Here is a 19,840-nt window from a genome sequence, read left to right as displayed (position 1 = left end):
TAGTTTCCACATTTTTTGATAATGGGGTTATTACTCTTATAACGCAAAGAGGCTGACAACCAGACAAGAATCACCATATGTTAGCTGGTGTTTTCCCTTTAACGTCACAACAAAGAGCTGCTAAGTGTCCTTGTAAGTGCTTCTTTCTTCTTCTCCTGATGGTGGGCAGGGTCTCCAGCTCCCAGAGAAAGATGCCAAGATTCCACAGTCTGGGGGTTTGGGTCAGATTTGCCTGGGTTGGCCAAAAACGATACTGGCAGGAGTTCTACAACTTCCTTGATGGCTAGAAACAGCAATACATAGTGTGTTCTGGGCACAGCGGAGAGAAATAAACAGTAGCAGAGATGCTTCCTATTTATAAAGAGCCCAATACATAAGGGCATGAAGGATATAAAACACTTTAACAAATACAAAGGTACAGGCTAGTATAGTACAAACCAAGAGGCAAATGGAAGAAAACAGGAGAGGGCTGGAGCCAATTTGAGGTGAGTCCTCCAAGATTTCCAGAAACAGACACAGTGATGACTTCTATTTCTAGTGAAATTTCTTTTTCTCCAAGAGATTAGCAGAAATGGAAATTCTGAAAACACAGCAGCGGTCCCAGTTGGGAAACTGACCTAAAGCAATGCTGTCCAAGCTTATTGACGCCAAGATAACACTTCTTTTTGAGATAACACTCGAGTTTCACAGGAAACACTTCTGGCACAATTTGAGGAAACAGTATGACTGATTTTATTTGAAAGCCAGTGGTACTTAATGAAAACCAACATTTCCTAGGAAATTCCTGCGCCTTCCATTCTAGCTAAATTAAACAGGCTGGGGCTGACCTAGGACTAAATGAGTTCAAGTCCTTAAAGGTTGCCCAGGTTCCTCCTTGCACAACACTGAAGACAAAACAAACGGAAAACTGTGAAAGATGACGTTCTTTTCCTCCTTATTAAAAGCGGCATCTTTTTTCTCCCCTTTAAACATCCAAGGGCTCAACAAAAGGGTTCAACAAATCACTTTTTAACTTCCCTTCCCCTCTATAAAATGTCATCATTTACTGGGCATGTTTGGAAGTTTTGCTGGTACTAGAACCTGAGATGGAAATTTACGTATCAAAGGGAGCTGCTGGGGATGGGGGGTGGGGGTGCAGCCACACCTTGGACTCTGAACATTACTTTGGTGCGGCTGGATTCTTCTAGTGGGTCATCTGTCGGACTAACACGAGGAGCTGGAACCAATCACTGAACCAGGGACCAAGCTGAGGGCCCAGATTTCATCTCCTGGGGTAAAGCTGGAGGGCCTTAGGTCACACAAACAATCTCTTTCTTCTGGCACAAAAATGAATGCAACGCTAACATCAACTTGCCTCCAAAGATTCCTGGTGAGGAGCAATCCAGACAGGCAGATGTCAAATCTGGTATACAGATTCCATCTTAATGGTGAGAAGAAATTTTACATATTTGCCTTTAGGTCACAATGAAGTTTAAAGGCAACATAATCAAATGTCTAGAAACAACTGAGTTTACCACTCTGGCATGCAGAATTGAGCAATCTGGCCAAAGGTCATGATTCTGCACTCTATCTCAATTGTAGGCAAAGTAATAGTTCTTCACTCAAAGCAGTGATGTCCTGTTCACGGAAATCTCTTCTCCAACTTTCTTGGTGCCTATAAAACATCAGGTCACACTGAGTACCTTGTTTGTTCAAGCCTTTCTTTCCATAGCTCTCTGCAATTTCCCAGGAGCACCTACCCTCGACAGAGCCACAGAAGATGATCCTCGGCTTCCGAGGAGGAACCTGGGGCTCTCACTTGATCATCTGAGTCTCCTCATCCGCATCGTAAAACTCTTCCTCTTCGTCACTCTCGCTCCCTAAAGGGCTCTCTTTGTCCACAGACTAAAGCAGGAGAGAAGAAAAGGGCAGGGAAATGGTGTCATGACATTTCTAAAATTAAATTACTGTCTAGCATTCAACTGACAAAGGTACTCTGATGATATTTATTCCACTAAGAATTAGTCCCTAAAGTGTTCTAAGAAAGCTAATGAATCATCTTTCTTTCCCTGAAAATTAGCTGCAATTAGATCCCACCTTTGTTTTCCGGCATTTTTGCTCAGTTCTATTACTCTAACCAGGAGGCTTTCCAGGTGGCCCAGTGGTAAAGAATTCGCCTGCCAATGTAGGAGATGCAGGTTGGATCCCAGGGTTGGGAAAATACCCTGGAGAAGGAAATGGCAACCCACTCCAGTATTCTTGCCTGAGAAATCCCAGTATTCTTGCCTGAGAAACAGAGGAGCCTGGCAGGCTACAGCCTGTGGGGCTGCAAAGTCCACGTGACTGAGCACACACACATTACTCTAACCAGACATTCTTTCTTTTTATTACCCCCAAACTGTCATCATGTAGTAAACCAGAATGATTAAGAACAACTGTGTCATACCTGAGGGGGATCCAAGGTCTGTAAAGATAATGCTTCCTCCCCTAGCCTCCGATATGAGTATACTTGAAGGTCAGAAAATGTCTCCAGCAATGGGCTGTTAAGGGTTTCTGGCAATAATAAACTCAGGAGGCCTGAGGTCAGCCCTGTGGCTCCAAAGACAATGAAGGGTAAAGACCACTGCACATACTTCTGTGGGGACAGGGAGTGGAATGAAAACAAACAAAAACTCAGTGTTAGTTTCCTAGCAGATGACATCAGCAGTCTCATGACTAAGGACCTGGCACGTTTACTGTCCAGGTCCTGCTTTCCTACTAGAATACACCACACAGCCTTCCTTCTCTTCCCATAGAGAATTACTGGGGGAAACTAGAGCCAGTCCTCAGGCACAGAGATGCAGCTGAGCAGATAAAAAGGACTTCTGGCTGTGGAGCGGAAGCAGCAGACTGTTTTATGCTCGGGGTGGGGGCTGTGGGGTGGGGGGGCTGTGGGGTAGGGGCAGCGAAGACACACGGCCAGGGTGCATGGTGAGCCAGACACTCGGCTTGCACTTCAGGCGAGTGGCCTGTGACACGGTGATCTCCACATGCAGGCAACACTGCAAATGAACTTTTAAAGTCCCCAACCCTGGAACTGGCCAAATAGTCTCATACAACTGTGCTGATTCCCTAAGCACGAGAACTGAGAGGCTTGGGGGTTAAAGGTGTAAACACCCTTAAATATTCAGGACTGATTTCCTTTAGGATGGACTGGTTGGATCTCCTTGCTGTTCAATGGACATGAGTTTGAGTAAACTCCGGGAGTTGGTAATGGACAGGGAAGCCCAGCATGCTACAATCCATGGCATCGCAAAGAGTCGGACACGACTGAGTGTCTGAACTGAACTGAACACCCTGAAAAGGAAGAGAAAAGCCTAGAGAAACCTACACATATGGTTTTGCTATGCTAGCAGGCTGATCCAAAAGACATTCTCAGGAAAATTTAAACACAAACATATCATTTCAAAGATAACATTATGGTCCTTGCAGGACTGGGCTCCAGGAGATTCCTGAACTGATTATCATTCCTAAATTCCTGCATGGGAACCACCTAGTTTTTGTCATCCCTGGTTTGGGCTTCTAAATTCTGTGGCTGGTTAGAATGTCTGCTTTGGTCGTCTTTTCCTGGTTTTTCAAAGGTGATGACATGACGGGGGAAGAGAGGGAGGCATAGGGAGGAGGAGAGGAGGACTCCGGCCCTCTGCATGCAAACACGTGACCACACTGCAGGCGTGTGATTGAACCAAGGGGAACACTCGCCTCTTCTCAACTTAGCCAGACTCAGGGGGAAACACCGTGTTGGGTTTTATAACGTTCTAGGACAACCATCCAAAACCAGGCATCTTTAATGATAAACACCTAATGTTGGACACATTTTGCAGACTGGAACTAGTAAGACCTATAAGAAGGGTCCTGTGATCTAAAATTGAGTGTGAAACATGGAGAGATGGCTCAGGGAAGAGTCAATTCTTACTTCATGTTGGATCTGTTTCTTTGACTTGCTTTTCATTGCTTTTGTCATTATAATCATACATAATGGCCTGCCTCAGAGAACCTTGGGCTTCTCAGGTGGTGCTAGCGGTAAGGAACCTGCCTGCCAATGCAGGAGACGTAAGAGACACAGGTTCGATCCTTGAGTTGGGAAGATCCCCTGGAGAAGGGAATGGCTACTCACTCCAGTGTTCTTGTCTGGAGAAATCCAAGGACAGAGAAGCCTGGCGGGCTACGGTCCATAGGGTCGCAAAGAGTCAGACACGACTGAAGCAACTTAGCATGCACGCAGCACACAAAGAACCTTGCTTGAGGGTTAAAGTGCCATCATTCAACTCACAGAAAGATAACGTGACCCTGTCCACCTGTGAACTGCGGCAAGAAAGAAGAGATCAACACATCCCCTCTCCAGGCTGGCCATTCCAGGAGATATCTGCAAGATTAATGGCCTTTTTATTTCATTTCTTCATCTCCTCTGACTCTGTGTTCTATGATAGGACCTAGCATTCAGACTCTGACAAGATGGTCCTATTGAGACAGCAGTGGTTAACTGGCCTGTCACTCAGCAAGCAGAGAGAGCTTGGACTCAGTAACAGAGACACTCAGAAAAAGGAAGTGTATCCCGCTTCCTCAAGAAAAGAAAAGGCTACAATGGCACTTCAGAAATATCCTATACTAGGGCGTGGTGAGTCGTAGCCTGAGTGATGAGCGGTTGTCTATACAACAGGCTCACAGCCTCACATCAAACCTAGTCATGTTTCAACAAGTCTTGGCTGGGAAAGTCCTAGAGAAGACCAACAGAGACATGCCCAGGGGGGGTCCATGGGATCTTTCGCAGAACATGGACATTTGAAGATGGGATGGAATTTACAATATTCATTTCTCCCTTTCACACATTTCCCTTGTAACTTTCTTTTCCAAGTGGTGTGCTTTGTTCTCCTCGTTATTTAATACAGGGTACCAATGCCTAGCACATACTGTTATAGTGAAGACTGAATGGGATAATGTATGTAAGAGGCTTAGCACAGAGCCCAGCACACAACAGAAACTTCAGAAATGCTCACTAATCTGCTAACTTACAAATAGGGACAGGAAGGTTCAGGTTGGCATTAGCTAACTGCAGTGAACACAGTCAATCCCAGGGAAGGGTCCATCTGCACTGACAGGTCCTTAATCTAAAAGGCACAAGGTTCACGTTTGCATCAGGCTGGTCTTCCATGGCAGCTGTTTGCTGCCTCTTTCTACTCAAGAGCACAAACATTTACAAAGCAGACAATCAAGAAAAACAGAACTAGGAGGTACAAACCAACCAGTGAGGGGATGAAGGGAGCAATGATCCCACCAACTCGGGAGAACATGGAGCAAGTTCCAAGCCCAACATTCCTGTAAGGTATAAGAAAAAGCAAAAAAACAAACAAAAAAAAACCAGTAAGTTCTAGGGAGACAATTTTAAGGCTCTAAGGGATAGCGGGCTTAGAATAACAAATCCCAAAATGGAAGTACAGGATACTATAAGCAATACTGCCCATTGAACTTTCTATAACGCTAAAAATGTTCTGTAAGTTCCCTGTCCAACATGGAAGCCCCTGGACACACGCAGCTACTCAGTGCTCAACGTGAGTAAGAATGAGGAACTGCACTTTTAATTAATTTAAACTTACATAGCCACATGCAAGATTGGACAGTGCAGCTATAGAGGCTGGTGAAAAAATGAGCATGTGAATATTTCTTGTTAAATGTTCTCATGTTTTAGGTCTCCTATTAGTTCAAACAGTCAAAGAAAAGCCAAGGCTTTATGGTCTGAAAAGTCTGTCCATTCTTTTAAACTCAACTAACTAGCTACAGAAGGATCAGGCATATAAATAGGAACTGGCTGAACATATTTTCTCAGGAAACCAAGAACATTATCTTTTTGGGAGTGTGGGTATTAAGGAGGGGGGAGGAAATGAAAATGATAATGATTATAAGTAGTGTGATCATATAGCACCCTGCTATCCCAGCTGAACTGTTAACAAGTCCACTTTCACTCTAAAAAGTGTCCCAGTTTGGAACCAAATGGCCATCCTAGTTTTATAGGCAATAGCCAGAGAAAGCAGTTTCTGGGAATAACCAGGGAATGACAAGCCAATTGCAGATGATCTGATCTCTTACTGGGAAAAAGGCAGACAGAACCGTTAGGCTTCTTGCATGGATGAAGGAAACAGAAGGATTCATTTGGAATGATCCTCAAAAAAGACTGGGAAAATGCTAAATGGGGAACCAAGACCCAGCACACAGAGCCAGTTCTGCAAAGACTAAGCTGCATCTCTGCCCTTCAAATTAGGTTTGGTTTCTTGTTTCCAAACTTATTTTATGAGGAGAAACTTGGAAAGAAATATGTTGAGGCTTTTCTTGGTTTGTTTTTGAATATGTTATTTTTGATATAAGCATGTCCTCATTAAAAATTACTTTTAACATATAAATACTCACTTATAACTATAAAGGATTATCTCTTTTGAAATATGTATATTTTGTGCTAAAATACAGATTCTATGGTAACAGGGACCTTGTTCTCTGATCCACTGTGTGCCTGACACAGGAGGGAGGCATGCTGAGTCACTCAAGTGACTGAAATGGAAACAACATACGAGCGCTATCTGGGTGATGGGATACGCTTAGTGTAGAGTAACTCTCTCACAAGATGGACAGAGAATTCAGCCAAAGATAAAGCAATATTTTCCTCAGCTAATAGGGCAAGACTGAGCCTCCACAGGCCCTGGGTTCATGATTGCTTACTGTGTTGCTGCTGGCCCCCACCAGCTGTGCTCTAGAAGTGAGGACCACGCCTATGTCAATGCAAAAATCTACAACAAAATGCAGGAAATAGAAGGAGAAGGGTGAGTGCAAGGCGTACCTGATGACTGTGGGGTATAGCTCTGAGGTGTAGATATACACAATGTTGAAGGCAGCACTGATGGCCAGCTTTCCCAGCAGGGACAAGGAACGGCTGTTCACCACTGCAAGCACACCTGTGCCTGAGGAAGACAAGCGCCATACCTGTGAGGCCTTCGGTGGAGAAAAGTCCCTCTGAATGACACACTTAATTCTGAAGGAGTAGGACACATTCGTGGTGACGTCAAGTAGCAAAGCGGTCGTATAACTGGACACACATGCAAAAGGTTTAGTCATCACAAACGGCACAAAAAAAATATTCCTCAGCGTTTTGGCCAGCCCCAGGAGATCTTTCACAGTGGCTATCATGACGGGTGATTAAACCGGCACAACCTAAATGTCCATTGACAGATGAATGGATAAAGAAGATATATGTGTGTGTGTGTGTATATTTACATATACGATGGGATATTACTTTGTCATAAAAAATGCCATTTGCAGCAATATGGGTAGACCTGGAGACGATCATACTAAGTCAGACAAAGACAAATGCCATATGATGTCACTTATATGCGGAACCTAAAATATGACACAAATGAACATACCTACAAAACAGAACCAGACTCACATATAGAGAACAGACTTGTGGTTTCCAAGGATGGGGGTGGGGGAGGGGAGACTTGGGAGTCTGGGACTATGTGTGTGCTCAGTCTCAGCTGTTTCGGGGATTAGCAGATGCAGACAATTATATAGAGGATGGATAAACAACAAGGTCCTACTCTACAGCACAGGGAACTGTATTCAATATCCTGTGATAAACCATAATGGAAAAGAATGTGAAAAAGAACATATATGTATAACTGAGTCACTTTGCGATACAACAGTAATGAACACAACATTGTAAATCAACTATATGTCAATTAGGTGGAAAAAAAAAAAAAAAAAACAACCTGCACTCACTCCTTAACGACAGAGCTCCCTGAAAACGTCTGTACTGGAGTCAAGTAAGTGTCACAGAAGTCGTAAGTTCTACCTGTCTACAGGTATTACCTGCCTCTCCTTTCTTCCCAACCTCATTCAACAATCAATGATGTAAAAGGCAGATCAGCATGAGAAGCCCTGATACATGAGAGGAGTAAATTCCCCCAAACTCCAATCTTCAGTTTGTATTCCTTGGCGTTCCACTGCAAAGATAAGGAATAATCCCACTAAACTATTACCAGAAGATATACATTAATGTTCCTTAAAGAACAAGATTCTAAATATGGAACTACTTTTCATCCTTCCTCCTCCCCAACTTCTTACTTGGATTACTAATCAATAATGATATTTGAGTTTCCTAATGTAACCTTTTTTTAAACACACAGTGCAAAAACACAGTTTATGCCCGCTCGTTTTCCTATCTAAAATGCTATCAGTTGTCCAGTGGTTCTTTCTTTTTATTAATACTATCTTCTCTGGGATCTTACAATGTAATTATTCCTCAAAAATATTTAACCTCTTCCCTTCAGCAACCCACTAACCTCCACCTTCAAAAGAACACATTTTTCCTTCTACAAAAATACCAAAAATTCTCATCGGCTCCATTGCCCTTTTCCTCACTTCACAATCAAACATCTCCAATGAGTGACCCTCCCTTTCCTCAAATGCACCTGCCTTGTGACTCACTACAATGTGGCTTCCAATACCACCCTCTCCTGAAACTCCTGTTCTTGAAGGTCAACAGCAATGTCCTGATCACCGAAGTAATTGCTTCTCATTCTCCTTGACATTTCTGTGTAATAGAACATGCCTGTCCCTTCCTTGGGACTGCATATGTGGTTCATCAAAACCACTCTTCCCTTAAGTAACTCAAATGCAATATCCTCTCCTGCCCTTGACTTTCATGGCCCCTATTCCCCAATCCACACAACTGGCATGCTGCAGACACTCTCTTGTACTTGCTTACTTTCCCATTCTGTCTGCCCCAAATATATTTTGACTTCTCTGAGGCCAAAGCTTTGTTTGTGTTTCCCTCATGGCACCTCCCATAGTCTGATGCACAGAGGTGCTCACTAAATATTTAATGAATGGATAAGTGTAAACACTATGACAGGGATTAATTTAAGTGAAGAGCATCTGTGTTCATGCTCTCTCAACATCTGAAGAGGGAGGCACATAATACACCCCATTCCAAAATACAAGTTTCACATTCCAGCTTGACTATGAAATAAATCTTCATCTACTTTAAAGATGGCGTTCTAAAGATGATGTTCTGAATGCAGTGGCCCAGCACTGCCAAACTCGACCATCTGGGGCCTGCTTCTCTTCTGCCAGGCTATTTGGAAGACTGTGTCAGCGATTTTAAGTACTGAATATATTATTTCAAGCCATGAGGTGCTTGCTTCTGGAAAAAGAATCATGTTCAAGGTATAGGATTGGATTTTGATATCTAAAAAATTCAAGTAAACCAATAATGAGGGCAAATTAAATTCATCAGTGATTTTTCAGGAAACCGGGAAAGTCAGGAAGTGTCTTGAGTGGCACTGAAGCAACCAGAAATGTGCACATTTGCTTGATTGCAAATGATCTTTGGGACTATTTTCAACCCACACAGGATGGCATCTTTCAGAACATCTTTAAAACAGGTTAGGGGACTGTCATCCTGAAAATTAAATTCAAATAATATGTCGCAGAGGGCGATATCTAAACACCCACAAGATCCCAAGCTGAAAGACATCTCCCTGGCAAGGTTCAGGACACTTTCAGCCATGGTCCATCTGGGGAGCCTGGGTCCAGCCACATACCCACAGGATCCTCCCATCAGCCTGACACCTCGTCTGCTGCCTGAAACTTCCCCTCTATGTTCCTGCCAATGGAGTCTGCAGTGGCCACTTGAACGTGGGGAAGCTCACTTTCCCCAAAGTAGCCCATGTCAATTTGAGACAGCTCTGATTACTACAAAATGATTTCTTAGCCTTTTCCCTGTGGAGCTGCTCGGCTGTTGGTCATCATGAGTCAATGATGAGGTAGGCTTTGCAGCCACTGGGCTGGTTCCCTGGATTTCTGACCTTGGTTCTTTATCTGAAAATGAAATCATATATTATTGGCTGTTTATAAATGTTCAAAATGACTGTTGAGAAAACAGAGTGTTTTAAAAGGAAAAATTAAGCTCAATTATCTTTGTGAGGGAAAAAACAGAATTTTCAAAACATTTATATCCTTCAAAGTAATGAACTTAAAAGGCTTTAAGTTAATTCCAATGACGTAGCTACTAAGGATGTCATTTTCAGAACTAGTTATCTGAAGTTTTCTCAGAGTCCACTGGGGTCACCAGAATACATATCTCAGTATATTACAGTCACGTTGCGCTGACCCAAAGAGTACAAGTTCAACTTGATCATCCACTTCATTCACTGGGTGATTAGAGTACATTTCTACTATTTGTGAATATGTTAAAAACCTATCAGAGAGCTCTAATGCTTCTGAAATTCACCCACGACCCTGCATGTATCAGAAGGTTGTAGTTTCTTCCTTTGTTGGTGGTGAGTAATTCACTGTATGGATATAACACAATTTGTTTATCCATTCCTCAGCTGGGGCGCATTTGGGAACTATTACACACTAGGAACATTTTTACCAAAGTCCTTTCATGGATCTATGCTTCTGCTTCCACTGGGTATATAGAAAGTCCTATACATTCACTCTTATGCCAATACCATACTTACTATTGTTGCCTTTTTTTTTTCCTTTTTCTTGTTTTTAGGCCACACTCCGTGGTGTGTAGGATCTTAGCTCCCCAACCAGGGGTTGAACCCTGGCTACTGAAGAGAAAGCGCTAAATCTTAACTACTGGACCACCAGGGAATCCCCCATGTTGTCTTGATTAATACAAATTTGTAATAAGTTTCAAAATCAGGTAGGATAAAATCCTCCAACTTAATTTTTCTTGATTAAAAATTGTTTTGGATATAATTTGCATTTCCATAGAAATTTTAGTATTAACTTGTCAATATGTATCAACAAAAAGAAGCCTGATAAATATTTTACTGGGATTGTGCTGAAGATAAATTGATGTGGGGAGAACTTGACATCTTACATAGTATTTCCTGATCCTTGGGTTTGGTAAACTCTTCATTTATTTTATTATCACCATTACCACCAATTCACTTATTTAGCCTTCTTCAATTTCTCTCAATGTTTTATATTTTATAGTTTTATATAGGTTTTATACATATTTTTAAAATTCTATTCCTAGATATTTAATATTTTTATTTTTTCAAAATAGCATTGTTTTGTTTCAATTTTTTTGTTTATTGCTGCTGCTGCTGCTAAGTCACATCAGTCATGTCCGACTCTATGCGACCCCATAGACGGCAGCCCACCAGGCTCCCTTGTCCTTGGGATTCTCCAGGCAAGAGTACTGGAGTGGGTTGCCAGTGCCTTCTCCGTGTTTATTGCTAATATACAGAAATAAAACTGCACCAAAGACTGCTAAATTCATTTATTTATTCTAATAGATTTTTTTTTTTAGTATTTTCTATGGAGACAATCATGTAGTCTTACGAATAAAAACAATTTTACTTCTTTGTTTTCCAATTTGGATCCCCCTAATTTCTTTTTAATTGCCTCACTGTATTCGCTAGCAATTTCTGTAACTTCAGTAAAATGCTCCAAAGAAGTGGCAATCCTTGCCTTGTTCCCTGATCTTAGGGAACAACAATTTAGCTTTTCACCATTAAATGTGATGTTAGCTATAGGTTTTCTTTTATCAGGCTAAGTAGACTTCTTAGTTGCTGTGAGTTTTTTTCCCCTTGCATTTACACCATACTATTGTCTTTTTATTTATTTTTAAAAATCTTTAATTGGAGGATAATTGCTTTACAATGCTGTGCTGGTTTCTATCTTACGTCAACATAAATCAGCCATAGTACACATACGTCCCTTCCCTCCTGAACCTCTCTCCCACCCCCCATCCTACCCCACCCCACCCTTCACCACACAGCACCATGTTGAGCTCCCTGCCTCATATGGCAAATTTCCACTCCAGTATTCTTGCCTGGAGAATCCCCAAGGACAGTGGAGCCTGGCAGGCTGCAGTCCATGGGGTGGCCAAAAGTCAGACACGACTGAGCACAGCGCAGCATCTGTTTCACATGTGGTAATGCGCGCATTTCCGTGCTGCTCTCTCAGCTTGTGCCTCCTCCTTTCCCCGCTGTGTCCACAAGTCTGTTCTCTGTTTGTGTCTCTATTGCTGCCCTCAAATACGTTCATCAGCACCATTTTTTCCAGATTCCATATATAAGCATTAATATATGATGTTTTTTTCTCTTTTTGACTTAACTTTATTCTGTAAGACAGGATCTAGGTACAGCCACCTCACTAGAGCTGACTCAAATTTGTCCCATCTTATGGCTAGGTAATATTCCATTGTGTATATGTACCACAACTTCTTTACCCATTCATTTGTTGACGGACATCTAAGTTGCTTTCATGTCCTGGCTATTGTAAATAGTGCTGTAGTGAACACTGGGGTACATGTGTCTTTTAGAATTGTGGTTTTCTCAGGGTATATGTCCAGCAGTGGGATTGCTGGGTCATATGGTAGTTTTATTCCTAGTTTTTTTTAAAGAAATCTCCATACTGTTCTCCATTGTGGGTGTATCAATTAACATTCCCACAACTGTTCAAGAGGGTTTCCATTTGTCCACATCCTCTCCACTATTTATTGTTTATAGATTTTTTTGATGATGGCCATTTTGACCAGTGTGAGGTGGTACCTCATTGTAGTTCTGATTTGCATTTCTCTAATAATAAGTGATGCTGAGCATTTTTTTTCATGTACTTGTGAGCCATCTGTATGACTTCTTTGAAGAAATGTCTGTTTAGGTCTTCTGCCCATTTTTTGATGGGGTTGTTTGTTTTTCTGATATTAAGCTGCTTGAGCTGCTTGTATATTTTGGAGATTAATCCTTTGTCAGTTGCTTCATTTGCAATTATTTTTTCCCATTCTGAGAGCTGTCTTTTCATCTTGTTTTATGGTTTCCTTTGTTGTGCAAAAGCTTTTATGTTTAAGTAGGTCCCATTTGTTTATTTTTGTTTTTATTTCCATATTGTAAAGAATGGGTGTTGAAGTCTCACAAGTGCTTTTCCTACTTGTATTGAAAGGATCATATGGTTTGTTTTTCCTTTTGGTCTTTTAATATGGTGAATAACACTGATTAGCTTTTGAATGTTAAGCCAACGTTGCATTTGTGGGATAAGTCCTGCTTGATGATAATGCATTACCCTTTTTATTTACTGCTGAATTGAATTTGCTAATATTTAGGTAATGATTCTTGTATCTATATTAATAAGAGATACTGACCTGTAGTTTTCTTAAGTCTTTGTTTGGTTTTAGTATTAGGGTAATGGCTGGCCTCTCACACTGGGTTGGAAGAGTGTTCTTTTTTTTTATTTTCTGAAAGAATGTGTAGAATTATATTATCTCTTCCTTATGTGTTTCATAATTTATCAGTGTTTATAATTATGTGTTTCATAATTCCAGCCATCTGGGCCTGGAATTCTCTTTGTGGAAATGTTCTAAACTACCAATTAGATATCTTTACTGGATAAAATGGCTATTCAGCTTACCTTTGTTTCTGTACAATTTGGTAGTTTGTATCTTTCAAGGAATTTATCCATTTTGCCTAAGTCAAACTTATTGCCATAAAAATGTTTATGCCAATTTATGCCAAAAATATCTCCTTATAAAAGCCTACAATTTCTATAGTGATGTCCCTCTTTCATTCCTGATATTGGTAATTTGTGTCCTCTTTTTCCTTTATTAGTTTCAGTTCAGTTCAGTTCAGTCACCCAGTCGTGTCCGACTCTTTGCAACCCCATGAATCGCAGCACGCCAGGCCTCCTTGTCCATCATCAACTCCCGAAGTCTGCCCAAACCCATGTCCATTGTGTCAGTGATGCCATCCAACCATCTCATCCTCTGTCGTCCCCTTCTCTTCCTTCCCTCAATCTTTCCCAGCAACAGGGTCTTTAATGAGTCAGCTCTTCGCATCAGGTGGCCAAAGTACTGGAGTTTTCAGCGTCAACATCAGTCCTTCCAATGAACACCCAGGACTGATCTCCTTTAGGATGGACTGGTTGGATCTCCTTGAAGTCCAAGGGACTGTCATGAGTCTTCACCAACACCATAGTTCAAAAGCATCAATTCTACAGCATTCAGCTTTCTTTATAGTCCAACTCTCACATCCATACATGACCACTGGAAAAACCATAGCCTTGACTAGATGGACTTTTGTTGACAAAGTAATATCTCTGCTTTTGAATATGCTGTCTAGGTTGGTCATAACTTTCCTTCCAAGAAGTAAGCATCTTTTAATTTCATGGCTGCAGTCACCATCTGCAGTGATTTTGGAGCCCCCAAAAATAAAGTCAGCCACTGTTTCCACTGTTTCCCCATCTATTTCCCATGAAGTGATGGGACCAGATGCCATGATCTTAGTTTTCTGAATGTTGAGCTTTAAGCCAACTTTTTCACTCTCCTCTTTCACTTTCATCAAGAGGCTTTTTTTAGTTCTTCACTTTCTGCCATAAGGGTGGTGTCATCTGCATATCTGAGGTTATTGATATTTCTCCCGGCAATCTTGATTCCAGCTTGTGTTTCTTCCAGTCCAGCGTTTCTCATGATGTACTCTGCATATAAGTTAAATAAGCAGGGTGACAATATACAGCCTTGATGTACTCCTTTTCCTATTTGGAACCAGTCTGTTGTTCCATGTTCAGTTCTAACTGTTGCTTCCTGACCTGCATACAGGTTTCTCAAGAGGCAGGTCAGGTGGTCTGGTATTCCCATCTCTTTCAGAATTTTCCATAGTTTATTGTGATCCACACAGTCAAAGGCTTTGGCATAGTCAATGAAGCAGAAAGAGATGTTTAGCTAGAGGTTTATTGATTTTATTGATCTCAAAAAACCAGCTTTTGGTTTCATTGGTTTTTTTTTTTAATTCTCCTGTTTATATTTTTATTGATTTTTACTTTATATTTATTATTTCTTTTCTTTTGCTTTCTTTGTGTTTGTCAGTTTTTTTTTTTTTAATTTGCCTTCTATTTTCTTAAGGGAGATGCTTAGATAACTGATTTGAAAACTTCCTTTTAAAAAACTTATTATTTTTGGCTGTGCTGGGTCTTCATTGCTGCATGTGTGCTTTCCCTAGTTGCAGTGAGCCAGGATAACTCTTGGTTGGAGCATGGGCTCTAGGCACGCCAGGCTAGTTAGCTGTGGCACACAGGCTTAGTATCCCGTGGCATGTGGGATCCTCTCAAACCAGGGATTGATCCCATGACTTCCGCATTGGCAGGCAGATTCTTAACCACTGGACCATGAGGAAGTCCACTCTGATACATTTTTTAACTACACTAATTTCCCTCCAAACACTGCTTTACTGCATCCCACAAACTTGATACATTGCACTTTGTTTATTTTAAAATACTTCCTAATTTCCTTTGTGATTTCTTCTTTGACCCATGTTTTTTCCAAAGAATGGTTTTTAAAATCCAGGATTTGAGGATTTCCTGATATCTTTCTACTACTGACTTCTAGTTTAATTCCCCTTTGGTCAAAGAACTCATTTTTGTAAGAGTTCAATCCTTTTAAATTTATTGAAACTTGTTTCATGGCCCAGAACATAGTCTCTCTTGGTACTTGTTCTGGGTGCACTTTCCAGACGGAATACATATTCTGCCGTTTTAGGGATGTGTGTTTGATAAATGTCAATTAGTTCATGTTGGCTGTTTAAGTCTCCATATCCTAATTCTCTTGTCTACTTTATCAGTCATTGAGTCATTATAAATATCCAATTATAATGGTGGATCTGTCTATTTCTCCTCTCAGTTCTATCCATTTTGCTTCCTGAACTTTGATTCTGTTATCAGATGCACACACAATCAGAACTGTAATATCTTTCTGATGAACTGACCACTTTTTCATCAAGCATTATAGTTCTCATCAAATCTGGAAAGTAGTTGACCATAATTTTTGCAAGTATCTTTTTTTTTTTTTTTAAACTTTCTCCTTCTTAGGTTCCAACTGCATACATGTTGGGTTTGGTGTTGTCCTGTAACTTTTGTTTGTTTCATTCTGGAGTGTGTTTTGCTACGTCTTCCTCACTGATTTTTTAAAGAATTTAATTGTTCTGGCTGCACTGGGTCTCCATTGCTATAGTGGGGCTCTCGCTACCTGTGGTGAGCAGGCTGCTCATTGTGGTGGCTTCTCTTGCTGTAGAGCACGGGCTCTAGGCGTGTGGGCTCCGTAGCTGCAGCTCACGGGCTCAGCGGTTGTGGTGCACAGGCTTAGTTGTTCTGCAGCACGTGGGAACTTCCCAGACCAGGGATTGAACCTGTGTCCCCTGCACTGGCAGGCGGACTCCTGACTGCTGGACCACCAGGGAAGTCCCCTCCTCATTCATCTTTTCTTCTGTTTTTCATCTCAGTCATTGCTTTTATTTTCACATAATGTATGTTTCATCTCTAGATGTACCGTGTGCCTCTTTTTCTATCTTCTATTTCTCTGCCCATTATGATCATGCTTTCTTCTGTCTTTGTAAACATATGGCATACACTTATAATGGCTGTTTCAAGGTTCCTGCCTCCTCATTCTATTATCTGTGTCATTTGTGGTTCTGTTTCTATTGACATTTCCCCTTGTTGTGGGAGATACTTTCCTGCTTATCTGCACACCTGCTAACACTGACTGGTGCCATAGGTTATGCCACTGGTTACACTGTTAAGTGCTAGATTAGGTCATATTCCTTTACATATTGATGCTCTTCTTCCTCGAATGCAGTTAAGTGACTTGGAATCACCTTACCTCTGAGTGTTTGAAGTGCTTTTAGAGCAGGCTCTGCTATAGCAGAATAGCCTATCATGTTGGGTTACTTTGGCCCAGGAAGTCCCACCCAACGCTCCACATCTGGCTAAAGAGAACACAAACCAGGCATGGCCCTACATTCCAAGATTTGTTCTACTTGTTCCTTCTGTTCCAGCCCCAGGAGCTGCCTCAGACGCATGCCAGATCCGAAAGCAGCCAAGGGCTCAGAGATCTTCTGCAGATCTCTGGGGTTCTCCCTAAATAGATCTTACTCCTCTCCAGGATTTTGCCCAGAAAATTCCAGCTATATTGGCCTTCCCAAGCTTTACTATCCATCTTCTCAATTCGGCTCCTGCTTGGCAGGCAGACTCTTTACTGTCTGAGCCACCAGAGAAGCCCTCAATCAAGGATAGCGATCAGGTTAAATGTATGATGACCAATCTGTGGGATAAATTAGTGGCTACTTGGTAACACTGCCCCCAGGGGGGAACATCTACTTAGAGGCCAACCAGGGTGCAAATAGGTACTGAACAGACACACAGGCTAAGGAACGCCAAGCAATCTATTTTCTAGCTTCCTGGCTGTCTCTCCTAGAGGCACACCTGTGTCTGTGCCTCAGACACTGAGCACCATGATCATACGCAGATGCTAAAAAAGAGCTGGCAGGTAGAGGGCCACCTAAGTTGGCAGCAAGGAAAGAGTGAATGTATGCTTAATAAGGAAAAGTGAGGGCAAATGAGCAGAAAAGCAGCAAGAAAGTGAGTGGTCACCAGGCTCATGCACAAGAGGTTAACGCAAGTTTTAGAATGGCCAGGTCTCTTTCTTCACATGCATTTACTGGAACTTTCATAATAGGTAGCCTAAACCTCGGCCCTTTGGAAAAAACTGAGCTTTAAAAGAAAGCCATCAGAATATTTTAAAGAGTAAATATGAAAGGTTCAAAGAAAGTTTAAGGAACAAATATTTTTAGCTCAAAGTACATGACTGAAGTGACTTAGCAGCAGCAGAGAAGACTCAGGAATAACTTAGATGACTCCCTGCAAAGACAGAAAGGATTATGCAAAAAAGGGGTGACCATATGTTCACCATCTCTAGCAATGAATAAAACGAAAGGAAATGGGCTCAGTTGTAGTGGAAGAGGCTCATTCTAACACTGTAATGGCTATTAAAAATAGAGACAATTTGCTAAGGAACATTACGGAATGTGTTTCTCTGGAAATCTTCAAAAATAGACAACATCCACTTTTCTAAGTATGTCATAGGAATCCTATTCCCAGGGCACATCTGTGGGTGTGAGACTCTGCTGTTACGTTTGTTACTCAGCGTCCACCAAGGGCACGATCCATGAGGGGCTCAGCTGCTGTCTCAGGACAGATAGGAAGTGAGCAGACAGTGATGACCAGACTAGCCCAGAGACCACAAATCTGCATTCCCTTTGGCTCTGTGTAGAAAGGGCTGTGTGTAGAGTCCCACCGTGTGGGTTACCTGGAATTCAGATATGTGGGAGAGATGAAAGACATGAAGTGGCCAGGCTTGCCTAAGGTGTGACAGCTTACAGATGCATTTAGAGTAACAAGGAAAAGTTTCTCTCTATAAGAGACGACTACAGGTAGAAAACACCTGAATTTCCAGGTTGTCTATGAAAAACAGAATCTGCTGAACTGAACACTGCAATGGTTTGAAGCCCATCAGTGCCTCATTCCAGACAAACAGAACTGGGCACTTAGTTCTCCAAGCTCAAGGCAGGGCAATAGTAGAGAAGTTTCACTTTTCACTAGCAGAAGCACAGGTGACAACTTTCTTAGAGGTGAGAGAAGTAGGCAAACGTATTGCATTCTCTAGTTTCCAGGATTCCATGGAAATCACTATAAGGCTGATCTAAATACTGAGTAAAATCCTAACTAGAACCAACAGTGCTCTGGTCTTAAGGCACAGAACCTCAGGCAGCAGCCAACAGCACAGCAGGTGTACTGGGGCTACAGAACTAGGGCACGTGGCCTTGGCGTCTTCGGTGACCCCTGAAGAGAAGCCATCACCAAAGCAGCACTTAATACATGACATGCTCTGACAGCAAAGGAATTCTCCAGCCGCATTTCTAGCAGTTATCAAAACTTTATGTTAGGGTGAGCCTGGATGGGAGGGGAGTTTGGGGAGAACGGATACATGTATATGTGTGGCTGAGTCCCTTTGTTGTCCACCTGAAACTATCACAACTTTGTTAGTTAGTTATACTCCAATATAATATAAAACGTTAAAAAAAATAGAATTACTTTCAAGCAACAACCACACAAAAAAGTTTATTTTAGAGAGTTCTCTGGCAGTCCAGTGGTTAGGACTCAGAGCTTTCACTGTTGGTCCTTGTATACTAAGTCGCTTCGGTCATGTCCGACTCTTTGCAACCCTATGGACTGTAGCCCTCCAGGCTCTTCTGTCCATAGGATTCTCCAGGAAAGAATACTGGAGTGGGATGCCATGCCCTTTCTCAGGGGATCTTCCCAACCCAGGGATTGAACCCATGTCTCCTGTAGCTCCTGAATTACAGACAGATTCTTTACCACTGAACCACTGGGGAAGCCCAACCTGCTGGGCCTGAGTTCAATTCCTGGTTGGAGAACTAAGACCCTATAAGCTGCCCAGCTTAGCACCCCCTTAAAAGCATTTATGTTAAACCATTTCACAATGATCCTCACCTAAAGAACAAGCTCCATGATGCAGCCCTAACAAAATCCAAAAGCCTCTAAAACAGGGTTTTCATTGTACCCTATGCCCCAGAAGCAGAGAGTTCATTATGACCCATTTCTTATCTGTGAAAATCACTGCTAAAACCACAGTTCTCGATGCAATAGAGGGCATGCCTCAGGTGTGCTACTGCAAAAAGGAAATTGAGAAACAGCATTATCTATAGAATTTCTACAGAAGGGCAGAAATCATGTTAGAAATGAATGCCAAAGGGACTTTTCTTTAAAGCTGTGTTTACATAGCAACGCGACAAATATAAAACTAGCAACATTTCCTAAGGATGTTTTATTCGCACTTTACAAAAGAATGAGAGAAGGTCAATCATTACCAATATTATTCTTATTCTGCTCTTGCTATTATCAGGGTGCCTTGGAAGTACTGATGGAGACGCTGAGGGGTGCCAAAACCACCGTGGAGGACCAATGCCTCTCA

General features: G+C 41.9%; 1 protein-coding gene across 2 annotated transcripts in view; it reads right to left on the bottom strand.

The window, feature by feature from the left end:
* Positions 1 to 708: 708 nt before the first annotated feature.
* The window catches only part of SLC22A15 (solute carrier family 22 member 15), a 96,861-nt gene continuing 77,729 nt past the window's right edge, over positions 709 to 19,840 (bottom strand). For both annotated transcript variants that reach the window (XM_069601497.1, XM_069601490.1), the window contains 5 exons: positions 6,845 to 6,965; positions 5,262 to 5,334; positions 2,426 to 2,614; positions 1,740 to 1,884; positions 709 to 1,654 (listed from right to left, as the gene is read on the bottom strand). In XM_069601497.1, coding sequence (XP_069457598.1) covers positions 1,795 to 1,884; positions 2,426 to 2,614; positions 5,262 to 5,334; positions 6,845 to 6,965 — 473 coding nt within the window. In that variant the 3' untranslated portion in view covers positions 709 to 1,654; positions 1,740 to 1,794. The remainder of the gene's footprint in view (positions 1,655 to 1,739; positions 1,885 to 2,425; positions 2,615 to 5,261; positions 5,335 to 6,844; positions 6,966 to 19,840) is intronic.

This window comes from Ovis canadensis, chromosome 1 (assembly GCF_042477335.2).
Source record: "Ovis canadensis isolate MfBH-ARS-UI-01 breed Bighorn chromosome 1, ARS-UI_OviCan_v2, whole genome shotgun sequence".
Taxonomy (NCBI): domain Eukaryota; kingdom Metazoa; phylum Chordata; class Mammalia; order Artiodactyla; family Bovidae; genus Ovis; species Ovis canadensis.
Note: the sequence above shows the minus strand (reverse complement) of the source record. Positions and strands in the feature narration are given on the sequence as shown.